This window comes from Balaenoptera musculus, chromosome 15 (assembly GCF_009873245.2).
Source record: "Balaenoptera musculus isolate JJ_BM4_2016_0621 chromosome 15, mBalMus1.pri.v3, whole genome shotgun sequence".
In the NCBI taxonomy this organism is placed as follows: Eukaryota; Metazoa; Chordata; class Mammalia; order Artiodactyla; family Balaenopteridae; genus Balaenoptera; species Balaenoptera musculus.
This window is the reverse complement of record NC_045799.1, coordinates 21,411,989-21,431,124: the sequence shown is the minus strand read 5'-3', so window position 1 is coordinate 21,431,124 and position 19,136 is coordinate 21,411,989. Positions and strand designations below refer to the sequence as shown.

At 47.0% G+C, this 19,136-nt stretch overlaps 1 protein-coding gene across 3 annotated transcripts in view; it reads left to right on the top strand.

Annotated features, from left to right (window-relative positions):
• Nucleotides 1–6,096: 6,096 nt before the first annotated feature.
• The window catches only part of LOC118880935 (lipopolysaccharide binding protein), a 40,765-nt gene continuing 27,725 nt past the window's right edge, over nucleotides 6,097–19,136 (top strand). For 2 of the 3 annotated variants that reach the window (XM_036825145.1, XM_036825147.1), the window contains exons 1-5: nucleotides 6,097–6,267; nucleotides 10,111–10,225; nucleotides 11,384–11,512; nucleotides 14,614–14,769; nucleotides 15,377–15,440. In XM_036825145.1, coding sequence (XP_036681040.1) covers nucleotides 6,144–6,267; nucleotides 10,111–10,225; nucleotides 11,384–11,512; nucleotides 14,614–14,769; nucleotides 15,377–15,440 — 588 coding nt within the window. In that variant the 5' untranslated portion in view covers nucleotides 6,097–6,143. The remainder of the gene's footprint in view (nucleotides 6,268–10,110; nucleotides 10,226–11,383; nucleotides 11,513–14,613; nucleotides 14,770–15,376; nucleotides 15,441–19,136) is intronic. The other variant, XM_036825146.1, reaches the window with a different exon arrangement.

Sequence of the window (19,136 nt, the reverse complement as noted above, 5' to 3'; positions counted from 1 at the left end):
ACCCGAGCGAATTTTTTGGCCAACCCTATACTAAAACCCACTGAACTGTACACTTGAAATGGGTGGATGTTATGGTACGTGAAATATGTTGATAAAGGTGTTAAAGAAAAAAGAATTGAACTGTCCACTCTGGACTGCCTAAAATCTCATCAGAGCAGCTTCACTTCTGGTTAAGCATTGCCCACTTGGGGCTCCTTTTGGCAATGCTGACTTAAATATGAAGGAGGGGTACCCTACAGGGGGAGAGAAGAAGAGGTGTCAACCCAACCCCTCTTGGGCTGCACAACTTTCCAAATGGTACTTAACCTCTCTAATCCTCTATTTCCTCCTCTGAAAAGTAGAGGTAAAACCTTGCCCTCCTCTGTGGTGCGAGGTTGTTGTGAGGAATGAGTGGTACCATTGATGAGCTCATGCCATGGTGGTTAAAAGCAGAAGCTGTGGTCCCAGACACCGTGGATTCAAATCCCTGCTCTGCTGTTTACCAGCTGTGTGACCTTGAGCCATTAAGCCTCTGGCCTTCAGTCTTCTCATCTGTAAAATTAGGATAATAATACCCATCTCAAAGCGTTGTTATGAGAATCACATCTATGTGAAATCTGTGGTACAGTATCTGACAGGCAGTAATCAAAGTTGGCACTAAATATTAATAAACCCACTAATTCTCACTCTACTGTACGGACTATATCTGGCTTGCCACAGTTCTCTTCCCAATGCCTGCCGTACGGGTGACACGCAATAAATATTTATTTTTTAAATGATCTAGGATTTGAATCCAAAACCACTTTGTCATGATTTTCAAAGTCTGATCCAGGGCTGCCTGCCTGGTTGGGCCTGACCCCAAGAATCAGAACCACTGCCTGGCTGGAAATCTGGGTTCAGTGATGGATTCACTGCGTGGCTGGTCTTCCCTCCCTCCGTCTCAGCCTCCCCTTCTGTAAAAGCAAGGGCCCTCTGGACTTCCAGGAAAGGAATCCAATAAAGTGAACTCTGGCAAATATTAAAGAATCTTTTCTTGCTGAGACATTTTCATTTTAACAGAAGCTCCTTAGGGTCCCCAAAGCTATTAAGACCTGGTGAAATGAGGCTATGGCTCGGATTTTAGATGCTGCCAATTGCAGAGGCGGAGAAGGGGTGGAGGGAGACATGGGAGGGTTTTCAAGTTCCTTAGAGTTTCCCTGGGGTGAGAGGCTGTGTGCCCTCGTGGCCAGCCCTGCTTCAGTAGGTGACATCTCCTGGCATCCCAAGTAGGTGACACAATCTCAAACCACATTGGATCGGCACTGACAGTACTATTTTTTTTTTCTGTAAATCCACATGCCTCAGGGCTCACGCATGTGTGTGTGTGTGTGTGTGTGTGTGTTCATGCACACACATCACACATTTGCAGGTGACTGGGTTGGGAGAGGGGGCAACCATAGACATCAAACTCCAAAGTGCCTACAGAGCTCCAAAAAGGCAGGTCTTCACGACATCCTTCTCTTCAACTAGAGCCGATGTGCTCTGGAGTGCAGGCACCATCATAGAAAACTGCCCCGAAAATAAGAGTGAACAGAGGTATAAAATCACTGAGCTTGGAGGGAACTTGGAGCCCACTTAATCCATTGTTCTCAAAGTACGGTCCAAGATTGGCACCACCTGGAGCTTGTTAGAAAAGCAGAGTCTCAGCTCCCAAAGGAACGTGATGAATCAGAATTTGTATTTAACAAGATCCCTGGTGTATATATACATACCACAACTTCCTTATCCATTCATCCATTGACGGACTCTTGGGTTGTTTCCATGTCTTGGCTATTGTGAATAACGCTGCAATAAACACAGGGGTGCAGATATCTCTTCAACATCCTGTTTTCATTTCCTTTGCATATATATCCAGAAGTGGAATTGCTGGATCATACAGCAGTTCTATTTTTAATCTTTTGAGGGACTTCCATACTCTTTCCCTAGTGGCTGTACCAATTTACATTCCCACCAGCAGTCTACAAGCATTCCCTTATCTCCACATCTGGCATTTGTATATCTGTACCCAATGGAATATTATTCAGCCATGAAAAAGGAGGAAATCCTGTCATTTGCAACAACATGGCCCTTGAGGGCATTATGCTAAGCAAAAAAAAAAAGATAAATACTGTATGATATCGTTTATATGTGGAATCTAAAAGAGCTGAGCTCATAAAAATGAGAGTAGAATGGTGATTACTGGGAGCCTGGGGTGGGGAGGAACTGGGGAGATGATATTTAAGGGTCCAAACTTGGAACTAGTAGATAAATAAGTCCTGTAGGTCTAATGCACAGCATCGTGATTACAGACAACAATACTGTATCATAAACTTCAAAGTTGCTAAGAAACTAGATCTTAATTATTCCCACCACAAAAAAGAAATGATAATTGTGTGCTGTGATAGAGGTGTCAGCTAACGCTACAGTGATGATCATACTACAATATATAAATACATCAAGTCAACACGTTGTACAGCTTAAACTTACCTGTCAATTATGTGTCAATGAAAATAAATTTTAAAATAAAACAAATAAATGAGATCCCTGGGATCCGAGGAACACTGTCCTTGTCCTACACCTTCATCTGCATTTGGAGGCAAAGTGAGGATCAGAGAGGGGCATGGTTTACCCCGTGTCACACAGCCCATCAGGAGCAGAGCCTAGACAGGGACCCAGGCTTCCTTGCTGCCAGTGCGTCACGTGTTCTGGCTCTGTGTTTCGACACACCCTGCTTCCTTCTCTTGGACGGCTCTTGGCTCTCTCCTCTGCAAAACCACGTGTGACCTTCAAGATCCAAGAGGATGTCACCTCCCTATGGAAGGTGGCCCCCAGAGACATCCTTGGTGGCAGAGTGAGGGTTGCTGTGTACTTTTAGTTCTGTCTCACAGGCTACTGTTCCCGCACAAGACCTGTTCAGACTTTGGAAAAGAATTCAGAGCTCTCCAGGAGAGGAAGGCATTTGCTACAAAAGGTCAATAACAGAAGAAATACTCAGTGTACCAACTGTGTCAATCAGGGTCTAGGCAGGAAATCAGAATCCAGCTCAGATGGTTCTTGGGATTCGAATGAAGGGGCTATTTATAGAGCTGGGGGATAGGCTTAAGGAAACCTGTGAAGGATGGGAGGCCCCCAGGAACCAGCCTCCCTAGGCTTGAAGCCGCAAAGAAAGCAGTCGGGGTGTCCCAGCCTGGGGCGGGGGGAGATGGGGAGGCTGGAGCCAAGGGCGAGAGGAGTGTCAAGAGTGATGCAACCACGGCCAGACCTAAAATCCAAAGCAAGGAGGAAGCAGGGACAAGTGCCCTGACCCTGCTCTCTTCCTGACCTCCGACCTTCTGCCGTGCTGGCCTTTGGCTGAGCCCAACTACAGATGAGAAAACTGAGTCAGCGTGCCCAAGGTCACCCAGTGGGTGAGCCAGGATTCAAACCCAGGCCACCTGGTCCCAGCATCCATGCCCTTAACCTTTCACTTTTCCGATTTATGTTCATTCACTCAATTATCTCCTATGTGCTGCTCCGTATTCCAGGCACTGTGGTTTCCAAATTCTGGGTTTTCCAAATTCTTTTCGAGACTTTTGTAATCAGAACACAGTAAACACCGTTCCTGTTAAAAGGGAGAGCGTTTTCTTTGCTGTAGGACTTGATGGTGAGGGAGTGACAGTGGCTTTGGCTTTCGTGGAGGTGGATGGACAGAGTGGTAGGAGAAAAGTCCAGGGGTTCTGACCAGTGTTGGATTCATGCTGCTCCCAGGGGCCTCTGCTGGGTCCTGGGTCACGAGCAGGGACCTTGACCTGGGGGTGGGCACCTGTGGCGGTGGAGGCCGGGCCTGGGCCCATGGGGCACGCTGGCCAGCCGGGGAAGTTCTAAGGTCCAAAGCTCACTGCTATGGGAACTCCTGCCCCTGTAAACAGCCCCCAGCCTGGACATTCTCAGAACTCTGCCAGAGGAAGAGTGACATCTGTGTCCCCATGAGATCCCCACTCTCTAGACTGTCCTCCCTCGTCTCCAAGCTGGAAGGGCCCATGGGAGTCACCTGCTCTGTCCCCCTCATTTTACAGAGGGAAACTTAGGCACAGGAGGAAGCAAGGCTTGCTGAGGGCCCCATGGCCAGGCAGAAGCCAGATTGGAACCTTGGTTTCCGGGCTCCCAGCCCAGCGCCCCTCCCCACCTCCGCAGGCAGAGTCCAGGGAGCAGATGCCGCCAGGCACACTGCTCCGGGCTTTTGTCCTTGTTCTTTGCTGGCCTGGAATGGCTCTTCCAAAGGCCACCTCCTCCTCATCCTTAGGGTCCCAGCTCAGCATGTCACCTCAGAGAAGCCTTCTCTGACCATCGCTTTGTAATGGCATCTCACAGATCCGGGTTCAAACCCCTGCTGGGTGACTATAGCTTAATCACTTCACCCGTCTGAGCCTCAGTTTCTTCAGCTCAAAACGAGACTTCAATACTCACCATAAAGGGCTGCTGCAGGGCCGAGAGGGGGTGTGTGGCGTAACCAGCATGGTGCCCCGCACATAGTAGGTGCTCAATAAATGCTGCTTTCCTGCCAGTTCCCACCCGAAGCTGGAAGGATCACAGGATTCACAAGGCTCAGCCCTGCCCTCAGGAGCACTCAGGCTGCTTGCAGGGGGATTGGGGGTTGGGACACAGGACCCGAAAAACCTCAGCCTGATGGACAGAAACAACAGGACACAGAGGAGCAGAGAGGCCCCAGTGTGGGCTTCCCTGCGCTCAGCGTGGGAAGTTCTGATCCCAGCCCCAAATCCAATGCCTTTTATGACCCACTGGGAAGAAACCCTGTTACTCCTGCCATAGTCAGTGTGTTGAGGCAGTCCAAAGACCCACCCAATTTCGAGGTGAAGACACAGAGATCCCACCTTTCGATGGAAAGAGTATCAAAGAATTTGTGAACATATTTTTAAAGTACCACAATTACAGACAAGCAGAGAGTGGTTAATGCTATGATGGAGAAAGTGCAAAGGTTTCTGGGATCTCAGAGGAGGACCTTCCTCTAATCCAGGGAAATATGGAGGTGATCGGGGAAGGCTTCCTGGAGGTGGGGGCAAAACAAAACTCACCAATATAGGGAGTCCTTGGGAGGGGAGAGATCCCTACAAATTAAGCACAATCCCTACTATAAATTTTGTTTCCCAAAATAAAATTTTATTTTCTTTACTTACTGCAAATACAATATATCCCAAGAAAATAAAAATTGAAATACCAGCAAACAAAAAGGTTTTCAAAACACCCATAGTCCTGCCCATCCAACCAGAAACAATCCCTCATAATTCCTTACTAAGAATTTTCTAGACTGGCAAACGTGAGAATAGAACAAAGAAATAGAACTCCACCCTATGATGCCATTGACAATGAGACCCTCATAAGCATCTTTCTGAAATATCAAGAAATACATTTATTTCTGCAGTCTCACTTTAAATGTATGATAGTTAGTATACCCAGTGAGCTTTTGTTGAACGCCTTAGGTTGGGTCCCACTCCGACCTTGCTGATGTCACACGGAGCAGCAAAGGGCATCCTACTGCTGTGACATATTTCCACACTGACTTAATTCTGTACTTAGAGCCAAGTTCCAGAAGTAGAATTACTGGGTCACTGGGCATGCAGGTGTTTACGGATTTGCCAAGTTGCCTTCCAGAAAATTTTACCACTAGCAAGGCTTGAGAAGCCTGTTTTCCCATCGGGGTTGGGGAGCGGGGGTGGGACGGAGATTTCTTTTTTACATAAACTGAGGTGAGTATAACTCAGCTGGCTTGGACTCCCAGCTCTGCCACCTGCCGGGTGTGTGAGCTTGAGCCGGTGACCTGGCCTCTCTGAGCCTCAGCTTCCTTGTCTATAAAACCGGGCCTTCCTGGAAATGAACGTGGGGTCTCTTTGTGGGAACGGGGGAAAGAGAGTGTCACCTGGGCCCAGGCCAACCCATCCTCTCACCCGGGACGGCGACAACAGGCTTTTAAGTATGACCCATGACCCCAACAGTGTCGCAAGCAGGTTCCAGTCACTAGGCCTCCCCTTCGGATTCCAGGAACCCGCCCCACTCAGGAGCCGCCCCAGACCTCAGGCCTCAGTTACTTAAGGGAGCTGGGCCCAGCCTAAGGCTGCGACAGACCTGGCCCAGCCCTCTGGGAACCCAGGATGGGGACCTTGGCTGGGGCCCTGTCCTCCCTCCTGCTGGGAATGATGCTCACATACACCCCCGGGGCCCTGGGTGCCAACCCTGGCCTGGTCGCCAGGATCACCGACAAGGGCTTGGAGTATGGTAAGGAGCTGCGGTTGTTGGCTGGACTTGGCTGACCCGCTTGGCCCCAGGCTGCTCTGGGTACGGCGGGGGACACAGAGGGGACTCTCTCCCTTCGGGTAATGCAGACTTCCCGGTCAGGCAAACCTGGCTCGGGTTCTAGCCTCGTCACCCAACCCCTGGGCCACTTGGGCACGTTACTTGTCTTAGCTGGGTTCCCCACTAGCCAACAGAGATAAAGATTTGGGTGCGAGTAGTTGATTTGGGAGATGGTTCCAGGAAACACTGTAGGAGAGTAGCGATGTGAGATGGGAAAGGCAAGGTGGCCAGGAGAGGCATATGATTAAACCAGCTACCGCCTCAGTGATGGGAACAGTTCCACTGGAAAATTTTTGCTCAAGTTTGAAAACATATGCCTTAAAACTAGATGTCAGGGACTTCCCTGGTGGTCCAGTGGTTAAGACTCTGCACTTCCAATGCAGGGGGCACGGGTTTGATCCCTGGTCAGGGAACTAAGATCCTACATGCTGTGCAGCACAGCCAAAAAATAAACAGAAAACAAAAAAATATATATTAAAAAAAAACAACAAAAAAAAACTAGGGACTTCCCTGGTGGCGCAGTGGTTAAGAATCCGCCTGCCAATGCAGGGGACACGGGTTTGGGCCCTGGTCCCGGAAGATCCCACATGCTGCAGAGCAACTAAGCCCGTGCGTCACAACTACTGAGCCTGCGCTCCAGAGCCCACTAGCCACAACTACTGAGCCCGCACGCCACAACTACTGAAGCCCGTGCACCTAGAGCCCGTGCTCCGCAGCAAGAGAAGCCACCGCAATGAGAAGCCTGCGTACTGCAACGAACAGTAGCCCCCGCTCACCGCAACTAGAGAAAGCCTGCGTGCAGCAACGAAGACCTAACGCAGCCAATAAATAAATAAATTAATTAATTAATTAATTTTTAAAAATTGATGTCAGAATGGTGGTTACCACCCGGAAGGGGCACAGGGAGCCTGAAGGGGTGCTGGGAATGCCCTGCATCTTGCTCTGGGCGGCGGCTACATGGGTGCATAAACATGTAAAAATTACCTGGGAATACCTTTAAGATTAGTGCCCTTTAGGTTATACCTCTATGGATGTTATACCTCAGTTTTAAAGAATGGGCAAAAGTAGGACTATATTTTATTTTTTATTGGAATATAGATGATTTACAATATTGTGTTAGTTTCAGGTATACAGCAAACTGATTCAGGCTTTTTTTTTTTTCTGCAGATTATATTCCATTATAGGTTATTACAAGATACTGACTATAGTTTCCTGTGCTATACAGTAAATCCTTGTTACGTATCTATTTTGTGTGCAGCAGTTTGCATCTGTTAATCCCATACTCCTTATTTATCCCTCCCCCCACACCTTTCATAACCATGTTTGTTTTCTATGTCTGTGAGTTTGTTTCTGTTTTGTATATAGATTCATTTGTAGTATTTTTTTAAAAGATGCTAAAACAAAGCCTCAGAAATAATCTGTCCAAGGGGCAAGGGATCTAGGGTATTTATACACTGCTCCCCTCAGTACTAGATGGAGGGCTGCTCCTCACATTTATGGAGGCTCAATTGCCTTATCTGCTCACTGGGGTAATAACATTCCCTCAGGTAGAGTCGTTGGGAGCCCAGATTGGCTGGGGACAGAGAGGGAAATCAAGGAAGGGTTCTTGGAGGAGGTGAGGTAGAAAAGATACGTTAACCAGGGACAAGAGATAGCATTTTGGCAGAGAGACTGGCTCATGCATTTGCTGGAGGGAGGACTGCAAAGTGGTATGAGGCAGAGTCGGGGAGACTCCTGGTCATCTGTGTACACACACCCTCCCTGAGGGCAGAATCCTGGGTCTCTCATACCTCAAATAAACAGAAAGTCCTAGCGAATGCTGTTTATATTTAAACCCTAGATCAGGCAAAATTTGCCTTTTGCTCCTTTCCACTGTGTAAATGTAACCAGTCCTCCAGAGTTGGACATTTTGGTCCTTTCCATATTTTTAATGACATAAACCCTGCATTTACTGAGTACCTGATGTGTCTGTCAGGCACCAAGCAAGGGTGCTTTTTTTAAAAAATTAAATTAAATTAATTAATTAATTTATTTATTTTTAACATTTTTATTGGAGTATAATTGCTTTACATTGCTGTGTTAATTTCTGCTGTATAACAAAGGGAATCAGCTATATACATATACATATATCCCCACATCCCCTCCCTCTTGTGTCTCCCTCCCACCCTCCCTATCCCACCCCTCTAGGCGGTCACAAAGCACTGAGCTGATCTCCCTGTGCTATGCGGCTGCTTCCCACTAGCTATCTATTTTACATTTGGTAGTGTATATATGTCCATGCCACTCTCTCACTTCGTCCCAGCTTACCCTTCCCCCTCTCCGTGTCCTCAAGTCCATTCTCTACATCTGTGTCTTTATTCCTGTCCTGCCCCTAGGTTCTTCAGAATCATTTTTTTTTTTTAGATTCCATACATACGTTAGCATACGGTATTTGTTTTTCTCTTTCTGACTTACTTCACTCTGTATGACAGATTCTAGGTCCATCCACCTCACTACAAATAACTCAATTTCGTTTCTTTTTATGGCTGAGTAATGTTTCAGTGTATATACGTGCCACATCTTTATCCATTTATCTGCCAATGGACACTTAGGTTGCTTCCATGTCCTGGCTATTGTAAATAGAGCTGCAGTGAATATTGTGGTACATGACCCTTTTTGAATTATGGTTTTCTCAGGGTATATGCCCAGTAGTGGGATTGATGGGTCATATGGTAGTTCTATTTTTAGTTTTTTAAGGAACCTCTATACTGTTCTCAATAGTGGCTGTATCAATTTACATTCCCACCAACAGTGCAGGAGGGTTCCCTTTTCTCCACACCCTCTCCAGCATTTATTGTTTGTAGATTCTTTGATGATGGCCATTCTGACCAGTGTGAGGTAATACCTCATTGTAGTTTTGATTTGCATTTCTGTAAGGATTAGTGATGTTGAGCATCCTTTCATGTGTTTGTTGGCAATCTGTATATCTTCTTTGGAGAAATGTCTGTTTAGGTCTTCCGCCCATTTTTGGACTGGGTTGTTTGTTTTTTTGATATTGAGCTGCATGAGCTGCTTGTATATTTTAGAGATTAATCCTTTGTCAGTCGCTTCATTTGCAAATATTTTCTCCCATTCTGAGTGTTGTCTTTTCATCTTGTTTATGGTTTCCTTTGCTGTGCAAAAGCTTTTAAGTTTCATTAGGTCCCATTTGTTTATTTTTGTTTTATTTCCATTTCTCTAGGAGGTGGGTCAAAAAGGATAAGCAAGGATGATTTTTATCCTGTCAGCCCCTTTTTGATTTGCAATGATCTCTTTTAAACCTCATGCCACCCCAGTGAGGAAAGTATTATTATCATTGCTATTTGACAGACAGAGAACACCAAGGTTGAAAACTTGCTCAAGGTCACCCACCTAGAAAGGTTGCCAACACCAGAATCCTAGCCCTAAAATCCTTACAGTCGCTTCTACACAGGCTAGATGCCATGAAGGACAGGAAAGAGGGCCACCCACCAAGCACACAGCACTCCTCCCTCTCGGAGCTGCTGACAAAGGCATTGTTTCCTCATCCATAACATGGGCATGAACATAACTACCCCACCAGAAATGCAGTGATGCTCCTGAGTGTTTCTCTTGCTACTTGGTGCTCTAGAGGGGCTCAATAACCTGCAACTGTAATTAATGCTAATCAGGAAGTCGACCTCTTTCCCCAGGGCAGGTGTGAGCCACTGAAGGGTTTAGAGGGAGGCAGGCTGACTAAGCTGACTCCCAGCTTTTTCCCATCCACAGTGGCCCAAGAGGAGCTGGTGGCTCTGCAGAGTAAACTGCATGATATCACACTGCCCGACTTCAGTGGGGACGTCAAGATCAAATACATCGGCAATGCGCACTATGAATTCCACAGGTGGGGCTCTGAGGTGACTGGGCAGGGGCCGGGGGGATCCGGAGAGGAAGGGAGGGAGAGCCCCAGGACTGGCTCAGGACTTCTCTGGGGCAGACGGTGGGATGGTTCCTCGCAGAATTCAGAGGGAAGTTCTGGGAGGAACTTGGGCCCCTTCATTCATTCATACAACAAATATTAATGAAGACCCACTAGCTGTGTGACCTGAGCCTCAGCTTCCTTATCTGTAAAATGGGGATAACTTGCTACCTCTTTGGAGGGATAATCCAGGCTCTGGCCTGGCCACTGGATGTAGCCTGGAAGGGAAGATAGACCTTAAACATTGTTTTAAATAAACCTTAAATTTTAGATGTAGGTGCCCTCTTAGCCCGGAGGCTGGCACATCTGGAGGAGTCAGCTAAAGTTTCCTGGACGTGGTGGCATTTGAGCTGAGTCTTCAAAGGGTATTTAGACCTGAGCAGCTGATGCTTTTTTAAAAAAAGGCATCAAACACTTTTTGAAGGATTGACAATGGAGCGGGGGCAATTGAGCCCACAGCTCATCATGCACCTCTCTGCTCACCACTGATGGCTTCATTCAGTCCTATTTTTATTCAGTCCATCAGTAAACATCTATTGGGCACCTACTGTGTACCGGGCAAAGAAGATGGAACTTGACCATTCTTTTCCCACTGATGGCTCCACAATACATGTCATCTTGGTTTGCTTCTCCCAGCCCTTCTGTGTCTCTTCTTGAGGCTGCCTTCGGCCTTCTCTTAATCTGATTCCCCCACCTGGAGGTGTGGAGGAAAGGGATGATGGGGTGCATCTATGCACCCTACTCAGGACCCCAGCCAGGGGCACATGAGCTCTGATCCTGACTGCGCAGCTCTGGGCAAATGCATCCCTTCTGAGAGGTTCTATGTCCCCCTCTGTAAAAAGGGAACCTGAACAGTGCTGAACCCCTCTGTGAGACAAACTGACATAATGCATGTAAAATACTTGACATGGCTGCCTGGTCAGTGCAGGGCACACAGCAGGTAAGTGTGGGGAGCCAGAAGCCTGTCTGATGCAGGCTCAGCTGGCCTAGTCCCCGTAGGATGGGGGCGAGAGCCAGACCCCTGCTGAGGCTGGACCTGCCTCTGCCTCCGGGCTGATGCCGCTTCTGTGGGTCTCTCTCCAGCCTGGACATCCACAGCTGTGAGCTGCTCGGCTCTGCTCTGAAGCCCCTCCCCAGCCATGGCCTGCATTTCTCCATCTCCGACTCCTTCATCAGAGTCAAGGGCAAGTGGAAGGTGCGCAAGCGGATACTGTAAGTTGACTCTGCTTCCAGGCCCTCGGAACGTTGGCTTTGGCTTTCATTCCACCCTTCTTGTGTCCAAGGTGTTCCTAGCTTCCCCCATGGCAGACCCCAAGGCAAGAATTCAAGTGCAAGTACTTTATCTGGGGAGCGACCTAAGGAAACATAGAGGGGGTGTGCAGAAGTGAGGTGGGGAAGAAGGGGGTCGGCTTGGCAGTTACTGGAGCTCAACCCTCCCGGGGACCCCTGGGGACAGTGTAGGCAGAGCACACCTCTGAGGTACCCCAACCTCCTGTTTGCCATTGGTCAGGGGTAGCTCTCAGGGGCATGACCTCTCCAGCACTTTGAACTGTTCTCTGACCTCTGAGGTCCTTGGATGGAAGGTGGGTTAGTCTCCTTGGGCTGCCATAATGAAATGTCACAGACTAGGGGGTTCAACAACTGAAATTTATTTTCTCACACTTCTGGAGGCTGGAAGTCCAAGATCAAGATGTGGGCAGGTTTAGTTTCTTCTGAGACTTCTTTCCTGGGCTTGCAGATGGCTGCTCTGTTGCCATGTCCGCACATGGTCATCCCTCCATGCGCCTGCATCCCTGGTGCTTCTCTGTGTGTCCAAATCGCCTCTTCTTAGAATGACAGATTGGACTCTAGCCCACCCTAATGGTCTCATTTTAACTGAATCACTGTCTCAAATACAGTCACATTCTGGTTACTGAGGGACCTTCAACATTTGAATCTGGGGGGACACAATTCAGCCCATAACAGGAGGGCAACTATGGGTGACCTGGCCATATTGACACTGGAGACCTGCCCTGTCCTACACAGTAGCCTATGGCCACATGTCCTTACTGCATACATGAAAAGTGGCTGGAACAAATGGGGATCTGTCGTAAGTGTGAAACACCAGAGTTGAAGATTCAGCACAAAAAAGAACATAGGAAATCTCATTAATAATTTTTACATTGATCACATGTTGAAATGATAATCATATTAAATGATGATTCACTTTTTTTTTTTAAACAGCTAGCTTTTTTAAAAAAAATTAATTAATTAATTAATGGCTGTGTTGGGTCTTCGTTTCTGTGCAAGGGTTTTCTCTAGTTGTGGCAAGCGGGGGCCACTCTTCATCGCGGTGCGCGGGCCTCTCACTATCGCGGCCTCTCTTGCTGCGGAGCACAGGCTCCAGACGCGCAGGCTCAGTAATCGTGGCTCACGGGCCCAGCTGTTCCGCAGCATGTGGGATCTTCCCAGACCAGGGCTCGAACCCGTGTCCCCTGCATTGGCAGGCAGATTCTCAACCACTGCGCCACCAGGGAAGCCCCGATGATTCACTTTTAATGAATCATTAAAATGATTCATTTTAATCACTATTAAAATGATTCTCACCTTTTTCCTTTTGCTTTTTTTAATGTGGCTACTAGAAAATTTTAAATTACCCATGTAGTTCACATTATATTTCTGTTGGACAACACTGCTTTAGAAAGATGCTCAGTATATAGGTCACCTATATTTGCATATTTATTCAATTTCCATGACAGGAATCAGGCCATACTCTTCAAGATCTCTTATATGAACATATGAATATCTACCTCATTCTTTTTTTTAAACTTTTTTTAATGTAACTTTTTTTAAGATTTTTTTTTTGATGTGGACCATTTTTAAAGTCTTTATTGAATTTGTTACAATATTGCTTCTGTTTTATGTTTTGGTTTTTTGGCCACGAGGCATGTGGGATCTTAGCTCCCCGACCAGGGATCAAACCCGCACCCTCTGCATTGGAAGGGGAAGTCTTAACCACTGGACCTCCAGGGAAGTCCTTGTAATATTTTTATTGAGGTGAAATTCACATAACATGAAATTAACCATTTTAAAGTATACAATTCAGTGGCATCTAGTACATTCACAGTGTTGTGCAACCACCACCTCTACCTAGTCCTACAATATTTCCATCACCCCAAAAGATGCTCCATACCTATTAAGCACTAACTCCCCATTTCCCCCTCCCCCAGCCCTGGGCCACCACCGACCCGCCTCTGTCTCTATGGATTTGCCAATCCAGGACATATAAATGAAATCGTATAGTATGTGACATTTTGTTTCTGACTTTTGTCATGTAGCATAATATTTTTGAGGTTCATCCGCACTACAGCATGCATCAGTGCTTTATTCTTTTGTATGGATGGGTAATATTTCACTGTATAACTAGACCACATTTGGCTTCATTCTTTTTAAAGGCTGCATAGCATAGATGCCCACAACTTATTGAACCTATCCCAACTAGTTGACATTTAAGGTTGTTTCCTCATTTCTTGCTATTAGCCATGATGCTTCAGTGAGCTGCCCCACACATATATCTTGACTGGACGAGCCACAGAGTAAAGACTTAGAAGTAAAATTACTGGGCCAAAGATTTGTGGTTAAAATCAGGATAGATCCCACCAGTTTGTGTTCTAGATGTGCTTTTCCAACCAGTGTTTTGTTTTCCCATATCTTCACAAGCACTGGGTATGAAAACTTCTCAACTTTTTAACAACCTGTTAGGTGAAAACTGGCATCATTGTTATTTTCATTTTTAATAACTTCTCATGTGCTTATTTGCAATTGAACTTCCTGTTCATATCTTTGATCTCTTTTTTTTCCTTTTGTCCTCTCCTTATTTCTTTGTATAGGCTTGTTCTTTGTGTATTAAGGAAATTAACTCATATATTAGCTCACATGTTACGGAAATTAGCTCTTTGCCTGGATCAAGAGGCAATTTTTTTTTTACTTTGCATGTGGCATTTTTTTTTTGTTGTTCACTAAAGTTTTAATTTTCAGTGCTGGCAAGTTTATCCACCATTTCCTTTATGGCTTCTGAGACTTGGATCTAACCTAGAAAGGCTTTTGCCCATCCCTGACCATAAGTAAATGAACCCAAGCTTTCTTCTTGATCTTTCATGGTCTTATTTGTAATAAATCTTTGCTTTGTAATAAATATTTGTAATAATTTTTGTAATTAAATTTTTACTGCAGCTTCACTTATTTGGGGGTAAGAATTGAGATTTATATTTTCCCCCCAAATGGTGGCCGACCCTAGTCTAGGAATCAATTACTACTTCTCTTATCTCCTCTAGGAAACTAGACGGCTCCTTTGACGTGAAGGTCAAGGGCATCACCATTTCAGTCAATCTCCTCTTGGGCAGCGAGCCCTCTGGGAGACCCAAGGTCGCTGTTTCTAGCTGCAGCAGTGCCATCCATGATGTGGAGGTGCACATGTCGGGAGATTTGGGGTAGGTCACCATCGGGACACTGACCAGCTTGACCCCTGGCTGCAGCCAGAGGCCCATCCAGCCCAAGGCCTGGCCACCGATAAGCATGAGGGTCCAGGCGTAATGCATGGGTATATCACGTGCACTTGGAGGTAATTCTTTGGGGGACCTGCTGAAATTAACAGAAGCAGATATAAGCTCGTAGTACTGGTGTGCCATTTCCACCAAAAAACAAACTTCACCACCAACAGGCAAGTGCAATTTGGCTACTGAAGGAACACAAAGACTTTTGGCCAAAGGAGAGTTTGTGGACAATATATAAACCCTTGAGCAAGTCTCTTCAAGTCTCAGTTTTGTTGATTAGAAAAACATGGATTCTCCAGCCCCTGCCCCAAATCTACTGATTTTGGGGCACAGCAGGGGGCTGGGATGCCAGATGCACTGAATCAGTGAGTGTGCTGGAACTGGGACTCTGCATATTCGTCCCATCCAGGATTCTGGGACCCAGCAGGGGACCAGAATGGGTTGGGGAGGGCTCCCTTGGGGACTGGCCTGGCTCTCCCTACTGCCCCACTGTCCCTGCACTCAGTGGCACACAGCTGATCGTCCACCGTGCTTCTCTCCCCAGGTGGTTGCTGAATCTCTTCCACCATCAGATCGAGTCCAAGTTCCGAAGAGTATTGGAGAGCAAGGTAAGAATGTCCAAGGGACTGGCACTGCCGAGCCACTCAAGGGGCTGGGCCCAAGTCCTTAATGGGCTCTGGCCTTGAACAGCCCCAGGGGCTGGCCCAGGCACACTTGGGCTCAAGGCCCAGAGAGGACAAATCAAGGTCATGAAGCTGGTGTGCGGCAAAGCTGGGGGCAAAATGTAGGTCTCTGGGCTCCGAGTCTATCCAGTTAGACAGAAAATGGTTAGATGCTTGGCCAAGGGTAAAGCAGCAGGGGCCAAATGGAGACGCCTGCTTGGCCTTGCTCACCGCCCGCCCCGGCCCTGCAGGCCACAAACGCAAAAAAGAAAATCAACACTTAGGTGCCTGCAGAGACCAAGCAGGAAACTTTGGGAGTGTGTGGACCAGGTGGGAGTTCTGGTTCCTACCTGGGCGATGAGCACCTGCTTTGTATGCGCGGAAGCAGCAACAGAGTGTCAGTTCTTCCCATTAAAAAATTATGTGAAATCTCCAAATTTTGGAATCTCTGGCTCAAAGAAAGAGGTTTCATGTTAACTTTCAGTTCTCCCACTCACTCACTTCACCCCAAGATCCCATTTCTGGGGTATCATATACCTGGAGCTGTGTCTGTAGCAATGACTGTGCTTGGGAAGGAGAAAGTAACAAATGAGGAAAAAACGCGGGCACACACTGCTCTTGGTTCAACATCTGGTTTGGCTTTGAGTGCCTCCTGGTGGTTGAAGAGAGAATAGCATGCAGACCCCACAGATTGGATGTAGCAAGCTGCCTTCGTTCCGTGTCTTATCCTGCTGTCCTGGGGTCTAGGTGAGCTTGGGAAATATGCCAGCCTCCTTCTCAAGCACCCCATTGCCAATTGCCACGTTCCATGCCTTTCTGAGTGGGACATAATATTCTTCAGTGGTTTGGATTTATACTTCCCTGTTGATGATGGAGATAATAATGATTAATAATAATAATGTATAAAAATAGTACCATATTACAATTAATAATAATATAATAATTATCAGGGTAATAAGTTACCCTGATAATTATTATTTTGATAAATTAATATAATTAATGTTATACAGAATGTGTCACTGTATAACTATTCTTATTTGTAATAATAATGGTGGCTATTTGTTGAGCCTGTGGTTTGGCTAAGAATACTGTACTAATCACTTCACATAGGCAATACCGCTGGATCTTAACCACAGCCTCTGAAGGAGATACCATTTCCCACATTTGACAGAGAAGGCTCTGAGCGTGGAGTAACTTGTTCAGTGGTCACCTTGACAAGAGGCTAGATCAGGATTTGAATTTCCTGGAGCTTGGAGCAGCTTGTACCAAAGGCCTTGCAGGGGCTGGTGTCTCAGGAAAGATGGAGATCTCCCCTGACCCCTGATCTTTTTTTTTTAATTAATTAATTAATTTATTTTAGCTGCGTTGGGTCTTTGTTGCTGTGCGTGGGCTTTCTCTAGTTGCGGTGAGCGGGGGCTACTCTTCGTTGTGGTGCGCGGGCTTCTCGTTGCAGTGGTTTCACTTGTTGCAGAGCACGGGCTCTAGGCGCACGGGCTTCAGTAGTTGTGGCACATGGGCTCATTAGTTGTGGCTCGCGGGCTCTAGAGCGCAGGCTCAGTAGTTGTGGCACACGGGCTTAGTTGCTCAGCCTCATGTGGGATCTTCCTGGACCAGGGCTCGAACCCTTGTCCCCTGCATTGGCAGGCGGATTCTTAACCACTGCGCCACCAGGGAAGTCCTGACCCCTGATCTCTATAGGGCTTCAGAGATCTTCTTCTCCCAGGACAACTAAGAGCCTGGTGCAGGACCGTTCGTATTCCCCATTCAGGGAGGGATGTGGTATCTGACTGGCAGGGCTAAGCATAATGAGTCCTTGCTGAGTGCTTACTCTCTGGGCCATATACACTCATCATCTTATAACCTCACCCCACCCCCCGCCAAACACCCTGGAAAGCACTGGGCCTTGTCGCTGTATCCTGAGGTGAGGACCCCAAAGCAGAGAGAGATTCTGCAAAGGTCACACAGCCAGTGGAGACTTAGCAGGATTTGAACCCAGGTTTTCAGACTTCCCTACTACACCCTTAACCACTGCCCCAACCTGCCTCTCTGGGAGACCTTACTGCGTGTCTGGAGCTGAAGCACCTGAAGGCCTCCCTTCCCCCATTGGGTGAGGTCGACAGAGTTTCCTGGCTCCTTTGAAACCAACCATGAAGGTTCCTCACCACCTCTTTGCTTTATTTCTGGCAGCTCCCCACTACCAAACTCTTCTCCCAGAAACTGGGCCGGCTGCAAAGGGAGGTGAAGATTTCACCCCTTGTCTGCCCAACCCCCAGCTTAGTCCTTCCCCACAACCCTGTGCCTGGTTTATGCCTGCTCACCCTTTAGCTTGCCCTTAAAATGCCACCTCTTCAAAGGAGCCGTCGGTGACCCCCTCACTAGGCCAGGGCCCCATCCATGCTCTTGGACCCCCCTGCCCACATGCCCCTCCCTCCGCTGTATCTGTGCATACGTTTGCACCATAGGTGATAGATGGTTAATCAAAAAAACTGTTTAAAGTGAGGACTCACTCACACACACCTGAACAAAGAAAATATTTACATATGAATCCAAATGTTTTAAGATACAGTAAATGTAAATTCAGTTGACCTAGGCCCAGAACTGTTCTTTGTAAACAGTCTCTTGATTGGCATTGCACTGTCCTTCTTTCATTCAACATGCATCTGCTACAAATTCCAGCTCAGATTTCTTTAACCACAATGAGAATCGAAAGACATTTGCAAAGCAATCCCAATGCAGAATCCGTCTAGATTTTTATGATTGTCTTCCTTGTAAGCTTTTCTGGTCCACACCAATTTACCAGCATTTTCTTTAAGCAACTCACCTTTCCAAAACACTTACCATAGGTTTTTGGGAATTGCCTGGTGGTCCAGTGGTTAGAACTCCGCGCTTTCACTGCCGAGGGTGTAGATTTGATCCCTGGTCAGGGCACTAAGATTCCTCAAGCCATGAGGCATGGCCAAAAAAAAAAAAAAAAGAAGGAAAGAAAACATAGGTTTTCAGAGAAACAACTCTTGTCTCAGTCGTATTTCATGGGTTTACATAAGAAATAATTTGAGTGATTGCAATAACAAGGAAAGCAAACAGGTTAGAGAACACACATTTCCTTTTCTTGAGAAGCACGCAGCTCAACTGGGGCAAAAAATTCTGAGTGCTTAGTGTGTGTGGTAGTCTGCTGGATGAGAGGGTTCAGTCTTCCATGGGCAGCAGGGGACATGGGGACTAATGATCAATCCAGCTAACCTGTTAAGTGATGACATTTAAGAAGTATCTGCGTTGGGGCTTCCCTGGTGGCGCAGTGGTTGAGAGTCTGCCTGCCAATGCAGGGGACACGGGTTCGAGCCCTGGTCTGGGAAGATCCCACATGCCGCGGAGCAACTAGGCCTGTGAGCCACAACTGCTGAGCCTGCGCGTCTGGAGCTTGTGCTCTGCAACAAGAGAGGCCGCGGTAGTGAGAGGCCCGCGCACCGCGATGAAGAGTGGCCCCCGCTTGCCGCAACTAGAGAAAGCCCTCGCACAGAAACGAAGACCCAACACAGCCAAAAATAAATAAATAAATTAATTTTTAAAAAAAGGAAAAAAAAAAGAAGTATCTGCGTTAAGTATACACTTTGTGTGGCTATTGCTACTTATTGTCTAGTTCTG